Source organism: Mercenaria mercenaria, chromosome 1, assembly GCF_021730395.1.
Source record: "Mercenaria mercenaria strain notata chromosome 1, MADL_Memer_1, whole genome shotgun sequence".
NCBI lineage: Eukaryota > Metazoa > Mollusca > Bivalvia > Venerida > Veneridae > Mercenaria > Mercenaria mercenaria.
The window spans coordinates 81,925,447-81,937,576 of NC_069361.1; the positions used below are offsets into that span (position 1 = coordinate 81,925,447).

The window sequence follows — 12,130 nt, forward strand, 5'->3', positions numbered from 1 at the left end:
GAACTTGAACGACCAGCACTCCGAATTTCAGTATTTTCGTCCATTTTACATTGTGACAAGTTAATTGGTCAGTGTATATGACTGCATACATTTCAATTTGAAATTACCCGGTCATTTGAAAAGCAATTGGTACAAAAACGGATATCGTAAGCTATTGGACACACCATTCAAGTGCAATGAAGCGTTTTGGAAATACCTGGGACAAAACTACGGAAGCCAATTAGTAACAGAAAGTTTTGCAGGACCCTCGTATTTACACTGTCCCGAAGCTTTGGAACATGGTGGGGGTAAGAGTGAGGTTGGGTGCGCACTATACAGCGGTTTTAGCTCCCCAGTGGTGTTTTTGCCACCGACGGTTTCAAAGCGGTGCACCACTGTGTCCCTTTAATTGTTTTGTCTTCGTGTGTTTGCTTTGTATGTGTGTTAGAAGTGTGCACATCTGCGTGTAGTGGGTTTCGTTTTGGGGAGGCTGCGTTTTTGGCATTCCCTGTTTAATATTTATCTTTTTTAAATATTAATTTATCTCAGCTGCACTAATTGCTTTATTTACGTTGTTATCAAAGTCACATATTTTACACCGTTATATGAATGACTAGTTATACCCAGATTATCAAAAGAAGGTGATATACTGCTGATTCAAATCCCAGGCTTTCGTATGATTTCCTCACATTGGTCTTTGAGTGCAGTGTTGCAGCTGAAAAGGTGAAAAATAGATATATAGAAAACAGTTGCACTGAAATATGAGAAAAAGAAACAGACATAAGATTATAAAACTAATTTATTTGAGCTCCAATTAAGCTTTCGGTGCAATTGGGTATTTACCCATCACTTTTTGTCTGGATTGGGTACTGGAAATCTGAATTGGGTAAAGATAATATTACTACCCAGCCTTTTCAGAAGTATTTGGTGTTAAATGTTTTCTGGGATACTTTCGTTCCATCGTGTTTTTTTTTGCACTTTTAATGCAAAAGACCAATTCATGCACAATGTGCCGAATGATGTGTTCACCGCAGTATGTGCTCTCCCGTGAGATGTCGGCCAATATTAATGACACTATATTATCACAAACAGATAACTGTCTTTGTTGAACAACAAAATATCTTTCTATTTTGTTTATTTGTGCTGCAACGATGTTTTTTCTGCGACCTCTTTAGTACTAGAAGTGGCTATTTTATCGGCTTAAATTATTGTTTACAAAGCGTCCAAATAACACCGATCAGACTGAATTGTCCTGTGAATTTCCGATAAATAGCAACCTGATCTGCCGTAACGTATAACCAGTCTGTTGTCTAGCGTTAAAGTCTCGTACCCGTTCTATAATACGGAAAACACGATACACAAGCTAATTTAAATGAATTGGGTATAAGGAATTTTACTTGCGTTTCAGTACGCACACTGTATGAATTCAATTTTAATTACGTAATAACGCAGCTTATCTGGAGCATTTATTATCATATGCAGCGCCATTATAAAGCTGTGCTTATTCAGTTGCATTCCTGATTACCTACTGTACAACTGTTTTCGTCTGTTACACTGGAACCATCGACTTTTGTTCGAATAATTATGCTAGTTTATCCGAAAGATCCACACAGAGTCGCATGACATTAATAACAACTAAAATACCATACCACTAATATAATAAAATAAAAAAGGTGGAAAAGTTATTTTTACTGTTCATTTATCTTACAATATTAAATAATTGTTTAGGGTATTCAGAATTTCACAGACATGTAATTTTAAAAACTATTTTATAAATCTAATAAAAGGAGGATTGGCACAGCAATCGTCATCACTCGTATTTCATTCGAACCGGGAGAAGCTTTTATTCAATGTATCCGCTTTATTGTGATGAATATTTCAAAACCTGTAAGCAACCTAATAACTGCTCCATTTAATATTTGCCAAACACTTATCTTTGAGTTAATTTCTCTCTACATTCACCTGTCAATGAATCTATTGTCAAAGTAATTCATTTATTGAAAATGCCGGTGTGTGGGTGTTTCAAACGTTAAGGTAACAATCCTTAATCTGATTAATTGATCAAGGTAAAAAACATAGTTTTCACTCTCGTTCCTCATTTCGAAGTAGAAAATCCACTAAGTACAAAATGTATAATACGTACTTGGAATGCTAGAGATAATTTATAAATTTACAAGCTTCAATCTGTCAGTTATTAGAAATATGTAAGCCAATTAAACAACAAAGTCATTCAAAGGCTGATACAAAGGGTAAAGGTTAATTTAAAATTCTAACAACTAAACCTCTCCCTGGTGTCTGTTGTTGTTATTTACGTTTATGTTTCAGAACCTTTCACTGCATATAATTGCATATTCATCGTATTGGATAAGTTATTCGATGAAAACTCGTTTGAGTATTTAATTTTAGTCTTTTCCCTTGGCTTAACATCATGCCGACAAATTTATAGACCAAATGGCGATTTTCCATTTTTTGGATTCTGTTTGTATTCCTTATATAACTAAACAGGTAAAAGCAAAGTACAGTATACTTTGACGAAAATAAATCTACTTGAGAGCCTTTTTTTGTAACCGATGATTGAATACACGGGCGGAAAATTAAAAAATTTTGCGATCTTTCCGGGAAAGTCTTGTTCGTTACAGTCTTTTGTTCATATTATGCCATAAAACTACATTTAGAAAAGTGTGTAATATAGAATTAGACAAAATGCTTATAGTGCGTTGCGGTATTTTACTCGAAAAGTGTGAAGATCAGAAGAGCATCTACAATTTTATAATCAAATACAAAAAAGTAATAATTGTGTTACTTAATAGTTCAGGTCATTTAAGATTATATCACTTATTTATAAAATATTACTGTTTGTGCAGGCATACTATTTGAACAACTGTATCGACTTAATGACAACACTGGGAAATGGCTTCGACACGTATATATGCCAAACTTAGAATTAAGCAATCTGAAATGTTAACTCATGAAACATTGCAAATACATTTATACAATCTAATAACATAGATATATCCGTGTTATTAAAACAGTAGCTTGGTCTGGTCCGAGCAGAGTTTATCACGTATGAAGGAGCACAAGCGCTGGCAATAACTCGGCCTTGTAAACCCCTCCAGAGTAGATTTCATCAGAAATCAAGCTATGGATATAATGACAATTTTAATTGATACTTGCACATACTTTTTTAACCGACTCAAATCTGATTTACAAACTCCTCTACAAGCGAAGAAATATTTATATACCGGACCGTGAATTCCAATGAAAGTAGTCTAGGCTAAATGATATCAAATTTTCATTCAAGTCGTGGTTGGCCAGCTATGGCTTTCATTATTTTTCTGTTTTAACAGACACAAACAAACTGGCGTTTGATTTCATGTACATTTAACGTAATTTTGCACAGTTTGTAGGTCTGTGCAAGAGACATTTGTATTTGATATTTTTCTTGTGAGGAATACAATGTACCAGATATGATTAATTTTCAAAAATAATCGTTGAAAACATAAAAATAATAAAAAAATATGTATTTTCATCTTTTTACAGAAAGTATATCATACATTTAACGATGCACTCGATGAATTACAATATCATATCATGGATATTGATATTTACATACTGGATTGAGTAAGTGGCCACACGCCTCTAAATTATGTTTACATTCACTAAATATACAGTTTAATGTAAATAAATATGCAGTATGATTCAAACTTTCTGTAGACCGTTACTTTGAGCTTTGATCTGTAAGAGGTCTGGTCCATATCAGCCTTTTCACCCCACTGAGGTGATATATACAATGACTGCATGCTGAAAACTCTATGAACTTGTTATCACAGACATTCTGAAAGCAATTAAAGATAAAATAAATGAGTTCCGTTATCAGGAGGACGTGAATAAGAAGTGGATTTATTATATTAAAAGTAGTTGTTAACATGTTGACAGATTTTATCAATTTAAATACATTATTTAATAAATTAGACCATAGTCATATCAGTGACAAAAAATAATAAATGTTTTCAGTATACCGTTTTAAAACCTAGTCTATGTTTACAATCGTAATATCTCAAACGTTCGGGATAAGTGTAAGCACTGTTGAGCATATAATTGATATTTAAATAAAAACGACGGATCTAGTAAAATGAGCATAAACGTAGGAAAGAAATAAATGCGTTTGAATCGTGTTAAATAATTGCTGGCACAACATGTAATAAGTCATTACAGTCAAATCAGACAAGAAACAAAAATATTTCTCCAAATTGTTGGTCAAATATATAGACAGGATCTATGTTATGTTGGTGTTGACATTTTTGCAAAATGTTCTTGTTCTCACGAAGTTACTCAAATTCAAAACATAAATAATAGCAAACGGTCTTAAAAGGACGGAACAGGAAATACGCTAACGTAAATGAATATAATGTAAATGACTACTTGTTATTATTTTACAACATTTCCACATGATTAGTATTGCGACATAGCATTTACCACTTGTCATCTGTTGACTGCGTATACAACGATGAATTCCCCACATTGTTGATCTTAGTGGTAAATGTTTGCTGTAATTCTTTACTTTAACGGACATCCATAAATAAACATAGTTTGCACGAGTTTAAGATGATTTTATGGTTGTAGACTTACGATTACTATTTCAAGGTATGGGGCTACATTTAATGTTGTGCTTTCTTCTAATCTTCGATGGAGTTCTTACGGAAACAGAAGGAATATGTAACACGCATTGCACGTGCGAACAAACAAATTCAAAAGAAATGCTTGTAACATGTTTTGGTAAAGGCATCAAAGAGGTACCTACAAATCTTCCAAGAAATACGACAAAACTGTGAGTTCTTGCCATTTTTTCTTTCTTTTATGTAAAAGACTAAATTTGATGTCTTATAGTATTGTCTTATGTACCACCAACTGTTTGATGTATTAGGTAAATTTTATTTTTTAAAGATGAACTTGTGTAGTAGTTAATCCTGAAATTGCGGTATATCTGATTTATTTGTTAACTAGTTTTGATTTTATTGTTTCTTCATGTGTGCTAGCTGGAACATATCCACTTAATAAATTATTAATAAAAAAGTTGCATAATGGCTTTGGCTTAAACTATAAAATCGTATTTGGTCATAAATTCAAAATGTTTAAATATCTAAGAAGCTTCTACCATAGATCATTTAAGGATATTTTTTCGTTATTTCGTTATTTTCTTAAAACTTCAAACGAATTTTACTACAAGTCAACATTTCCATGACATTAATAATTATAGTAATAATAGGACTGAAGTCTTGAATGGATGTCGGCAATACATTCTGTCATACAGATGTATAACAAAACACTATATTCGATAAAATGTTTTCCTTACAATATTGATGTGCAAATAACAATAATTGTCTTCTTGCATGGAAATAAGCTTAAATAATTAGAATAATTATCTCTGACTATTTATCAGCATGCATTTTCTTAACATGAACCATCTGGATTCCTCTTAATATATATTTGCATGTCATGTGTTATGTATAAATGCATTTATTTTCATTTTTGTAATGAAACAGGTGTAAACGAGAATGCTAATGGGCCCTGATTTCCGAAACTTTCTTGCTTTTATGAGATTGATGTCTAATCTAAAAACATTCATATCAAGTGCAACAATTGTTTGAATTGTTTTACATGGTTGAAAGCAAATTTAATAATGACAAAAGGAGTAGAACCACTGATATTCTGCAGATGAAAGAATTCAATTCCCGAAGCGAGGTTTCAAACCCCTCCGCGGTGAAGGTCAAGTGATTCAAATGCAGCGACCTAAACTCTTTGGCCAAGGACTCACGTGCAATGAAAAATGTGTACTATTTGAGGCACAGATGGGGAAATATATTCAATGGACATTTTATCAAATATAATGACAAAAGGGGTGAACGCATTGTGTTTGGCTTTTTTCATAAGAGATATTACGTCACTTTGCTTTCACCAATGTTTAAATACTCCTGACCTTGATCATGCAATATCAGGCAACAATCAATTTTGTAATTGTGTAGTAATTTATCAAATAAACTGCGGAGCTGTAATCAGTGGAATGACGTTAGATCCCGAGATATAACTTATTCAATGTGTCTGTTAAATTGTAATAAATCATTAAATTAAAGCATTTAAACGTCTGCTGGTGTTTGGTTTTTGTAGACTTATTTGTTTTTGTTTTGTGGCAACTATTGTGTATCCAATGTAATTCATTAACAGCTATAATAAAGCAGAGAAACCTTGTCTATTTAAATGTAATGCCACGTGTACAAACTTTAAAAAAGCAACAAATAGTTTGCATGCAAATAAAAAAAAAACAACTTCACTGTGAAATATTCACATTCACCACCTTCTCACTTATACATTGCGCTATTAATATTGTACTTGTGATCTTTTTGGAACTCTTTATGTGTAACAAAGCAAATACTTAACTATTAAATTGCATGTATGAAAAACAAATATAAATGTGCCTAAAATCTAAGATGAAGTTATCTAAATGGTCAGCTGGGGTGCAGTGATGTAACCATGGGCCGGAATACCTTATCATTGTTAGATCCTATATAATCTAAATTGTCAGTGTGAATTGAGACAGGCTAAATTAAGACTGCTAGTTTCTTGATAATTCATCCGCGACGTCCATAAGCGGAACTAATTTGGGTAGCGCATGCACATCTTTTTGATGTGATAAGGAACATATATTGTAAGAAGTACACACTTATAACTTTGGTAGCGGGTAAACCTGCCCCACAAAACTCTAAAAGCACAATTGTAACTAGTCTGCTTAACATTTGCCTTATTGGACTCAGTGATGTTGTAATTTTTGGTCCTTTGGGATCATGGAGCTCACTCATTTTCACTATAATATCGTTTGAGCCAGTGCTAGGTTGTGTGAGGGGTGTTGCACATTTCATCATCTCTCATGAACAGACTAAATCAAGCAGAGTCGGCGTGTTGGGTTTACGTTTGGGGAGGTTGCGTTATTAGAACGTGGCTTTCCCTGTTGGATATTCATCCTTGTTTTTATCAGTTGAAGTCGTCCCATCAAATATTAATTTTATATAATATCGGGACAGAAGAATAATTGCTAACTGTACCAAATCAGGACCATTTCCACGGAAAGCAGATTGTCTCATTAAGATATATAAAATATCTTTATATGAGGATTTGCACGGAAATGGGTTTAGGTTAAAGACTCATTTCCGGGCAAATTTCTATGTTCATTTTGTGCTAGACTGAATATGTCAATTGTAAGAAAAGTCAAATGTTTATGAAACCAAGAACACATTTACGTCGGTGACTTTTTGTTCCATATCGTTTAATGGGCGTTACTTTATCTGATAACAATAAAACAGATAAAAGAATTCGAAATTAATTATCTCGCATTTAATTATCACATTTCCAATTTACCCAATTATTTATATCGTATATTTCTAGAATGGGATTTAGGTAGTTCAACTGTCGACTTTAATCCAGCTGAGTCTGCTAATTAAACAATTAAATCTGTGAAAAGATTCTTGGCAAGCACAGAATGCAACAAGCAACATAATAGCAGACTCAGTTTGATTGAGTCTCTTCAAGAGTTGTAATGAAAAATGCATTTCCCCTCACGCCTCCTAGCACCGACTTAAGCTTAATTCCATTATTGTAAAAATGAATGTACTCCATGATCCCAAAGGACAAGAATATATAACAACATCGAGTCTAAAAATCCGTTTGCGCCTGAAATAGAAGTAGTATACAAAATTCCGAATGTGCCTCAAATAGAAGTAGTATTCAAAATCCGATTGTGCCTGAAATAGAAAAAGTATACAAATATTTGAATTTGCCTGAAAAAGAAGCAGAATAAAAACTCTGATTGTGCCTGAAATAGAAAAAGTATACAAATATTTGATTGTGCCTGAAACAGAAGTAGTATACAAAAAATCCGAGTGTGCCTGAAATAAAAGTAGTATACAAAATTCATAGTGTGCCTGAATTAGAAGTAGTATACAAAAATCTGAATGTGCCTCAAATAGAAGTAGTATACAAAAATTCGATTGTGCCTGAAATAGAAGTAGTATACAAAAAACTGATTGTGCCTGAAATAGAAGTAGTATACACAATTCATAGTGTGCTTCTAATAGAAGTAGTATACAAAAGTCCGAATGTGCCTCAAATAGAAGTAGTATACAAAATTTCGCGTGTGCCTGAAATAGAAGTAGTACATACAAAATTCAAAATATGCCTGAAATAGAAGTAGTATATAAAAATCTGATTGTGCTTGAAATAGAAGTAGTATACAAAAAATCCGCATGTGTCTCAAATAGAGGTAGTATACAAAAACGCGATTGTGCTTGAAATAGAAGCAGTATACAAAATCCGATTGTACCTGAAGTAGAAGTAATATACAAAATTCTGAATGTGTCTCAAATAGAAGTAGCATGCAAAAATCCGACTGTGCCTGAAATAGCAATAGTATACAAAAATCCGATTATGCCTGAAATAGAAAATGTATACAAAAATCCGAATGTGCCTGAAATAGAAAATGTATACAAAAATCCGAATGTGCCTGAAATAGAAGTTGTATACAAAATTCCGAATGTGTCTCAAATAGAAGTAGCATACAAAATTCATTGAAGTTATAGTAGATCCTTGATGGCATCGAGTTATTTAAGTTCGATTATGTATTTTCCATATCAGATGTCTACGTTACAAAAGTTGTCAATTAATATGAGCTTATCAATGACCGAAAACAAAAATTAATTAACATACACGAATATGTAATTTAATGGATATTACTGAATGCCAAGATGGTTACACTTTAGGATAACAGACAAAATAGTACCTCTAAAAACTGTTTTACTGCACCCCTAAAATGCAAAATCGGTCAAGTAGCTGACATGCAACTCAGAATTTGATATAAATCTTAATTCAAATCCTACCAAAGGTTTGGTAAAGCAGTTATTATCAGTTGTATTTCATTCACTCTCGTAGTAGATTTTGTTTAAAATAACCGTTTCATTGTACTGAACCTTTCAAACTTCCATTCAACCTGCAAGTTGATCCACTTAACATTTGCCAGACACTTATCTTTAAATTAATTTCTTTCCGCTTTCTATCCATTATCAACATATTGTATTAATTGGAAATTCCAGCATTGCTAAGTAAACATTCCTTCGTCTGATTAATTGATACATATTAAAAATTTCAAAGGGAGTCCTTCACTAAACAGTAAACTATCCACCGTGACAAAAACATACTTCGAATATTTGAGTAAAACTGTTTGCTTCTTTCCTAGCTCAACACTAGCAGAATTAGTAAAGTCCTATGAGAGGTAGTCTTTCAAAGATGAAATACTTGGTAAACGTTTAAAATGCAAGAAACTTTATAATGTATCCGAGAAACAGCCCTTTGTCGTATTTAACTTTAATTGTTGACGGTTTTGATACCAAATATTGTATAAGATATTTGATGTTCAAATTTTTTGTATATTACAAGTTGATATTTTATAATGATAAGTTAAAGAAAAATACAATATACGTCTATGAAATAAATGGCATATTTCATTTCACTAAAGTGCGGTTATCTCTCAAGCGAACAAGAAGATTTGTTGATATAGAAGCAAAAACTCGGACTCAGTTTGATTGTCTTTCCAACCATGGTAACGGAATGTGTAACACCTAAGACAGAATACATTTTTGAGGCGCATCTTCAATAAAACAAACAAATAAAGAAAATAATGATGCTAAACTTGTTAGATGCTATTTCAGGTCGTCTTAGTTCATAACAGTTGTTTTAAGTTTGTGTATAGATAAACTATGCTATTAATTATTAGTACATAAGAAATTACAACGAAAGAAATTTTGCATCAAATGCCAAACATGTCTAAAATGCCTCTTTGAATGGTAAGAAGTTGTGTCTTGCACTACAAATAAGGAAATATCACTTCAGGCACCATTTATTCCAACGTTTTTTGATATACTTTGAACATGGAATGAATGTTGTAGGTTTTAAAAGTTTGGATTTAAAATGCAGCAAAACAATTAAGTTGATTTGTCATTGAAGATTAACTACAAAAAAAAATACAAGTAAAGTCTAAAAGGAATTATCAAAATTTGAGACGCACATGAAGTTCAATGAAACTTTATTAAAGAGATGAAAATTTACGTTAACTTAATGAAAAAGATGTGACAATGTAAAATCATTTCAATTATACGACACGTTGTTATACACAAAATCAAATACTACATCATGGACAAGGTTACATTCTAGACTGAATAAGTGACAACACGCCTCATGATTTATATTTACATATATAATAAAATTTTGTATTTACTAATTTAAAATATATAATAATTTCACGTAAATGAAATATATATGTAATGTAATTAGACACAAAGCATGATACAAACTTTTTATTGATCGCTATTCGGGCTGAAGTCTGGTCTATATCAAGATTTTCATCCCACTGATGCGATGAATACACACAGTGCATGTTGAAAACTCCACTCCAAGAAGTTGTTTTCAAAACCGTTTTGAAAGTGACTAAAGCTGAAATGAACGACTCCTGTTATCAGGTGGTTATAAATAAGAAGTGGACTTATTGCATTAAAAGCGGTTGTTAACATGTTGACAGGTTTTATCTGTTTAAATACATTATTTTATAAATTAGACCATAGTCATATCAGTGGTAACAAATTTCGAAAACATTCTATCGTTTTAAAACCTACTGTATTTGACGTTCGAAACTTTGGATAAATTTAAGTTCTGATTAGCATATTATTCAAATTCAGATAAATAAGAAGGTGAAGTTTAGAAAATTTGTGTACTATTTTGAATGGTCGTGAATAAATGTTGGATTAACCAAGAAAAAAAAAACAATGAAGGTTTAAAAAATAATCAGAAATGATTTTTTTCAGATGTTTGAGTCTAAAGTTGAGATAGAATTATGTTGTGTTGCAGTGTTGCAGAATGTTCAGACGAAATTTGTCAAATATAAACTTAGTCTATCTTTATAAACGGGTTAAAACACAAAATGGAACAAATGTATGCACGTGACCTTTTGTTATTGCTTTATGATATTGTCATATGACTGGTGGTGAGACATTGTATTGGATTTCCAGTGTTTGCAGATGGTCGTCTGCTGACAGCGTATAAAAACTGAATGGATTCCTGTCACTCTTTGATTATTTAAAACGGTAGAGTCAAGCATGAGTCCATTGAAACTACACTGTGTTACAAACATTTATGAATAAAACCAATTCTGCATGACATTTAACATGAATTCGAAGTTTTAAAATCACGATTTAAATTTTATTAAAAGTCATGGAGCTTGCTTTCATGTTGTTCCTACTTCTCATCTTCGATGGAGTAGATGCAGAGACACAGTTACTTTGTAACATGCATTGCACGTGCAAAATGACAGATTCAGACAATTTGCTTGTAACATGTACTGGTAAAGGCATCAAAGATGTACTAACAGATCTTCCAACAAGTACTACAAAACTGTAAGTCTTTGCCGTGTTTTGTTTTGTTTTAAAATTTATAGAAATGGATATATCGGTTAAATAATGTATCATATATATACCAAAATCATGTCTTGGATCAGTTTATACTCTTTTAAGTTAACACTGACACTGCAAAAGTCTTCTGTTCAGTATTTTGTTTTTATCATTTAAAAAACAATTTGGTATTTTGTGTACTAACTGGAACATCATGTCAGTGAAAAGATCCGTTAATAGGTTATTAAACGGTGCATATTGGCGCCAATTTAAACGAAAAACATCGTATAAAATTCAGTTTGACCATAAATTAAAAATCACCAGAGATAAGGAACAAATCTAAAAATCTTAACACATCCTATTGTAGGCCATTGATACATTTAAGAATTACCTTTTTTCAATAGAAATTAAAATACATTTCATTAAGCATAATCGTTTTTCTCAGCTGTCTCTCATTTTATCATTGAATGAACTATAGAATATAAACAGTCCTCCCTCGTCTTTCCATCTTTCCATAAACGGTTTGAAATTCTCTTGGCAAAGACTGCACTTCACATGAAATAAATATAATCCGAGGCTTAGTTCATTTTTAATATAAGTGTAACTGTTACATTTATTTGAATTATTTTATATTGCAGAGAGCAATTTTATCAATGACAAAAATAGGA

General features: G+C 32.1%; 1 protein-coding gene across 2 annotated transcripts in view; it reads left to right on the forward strand.

The window, feature by feature from the left end:
* The first annotated feature begins 4,054 nt into the window (after window positions 1–4,054).
* LOC123532311 (thyrotropin receptor-like) overlaps window positions 4,055–12,130 on the forward strand; it is a 79,035-nt gene continuing 70,959 nt past the window's right edge. Inside the window, exon 1 of one of the 2 annotated variants that reach the window (XM_053552504.1) lies at window positions 4,055–4,807. In XM_053552504.1, the coding sequence (XP_053408479.1) occupies window positions 4,593–4,807 (215 nt within the window). In that variant the 5' untranslated portion in view covers window positions 4,055–4,592. Of the gene's footprint in view, window positions 4,808–10,614; window positions 11,469–12,130 lie in introns of those variants that run through there. The other variant, XM_045313722.2, reaches the window with a different exon arrangement.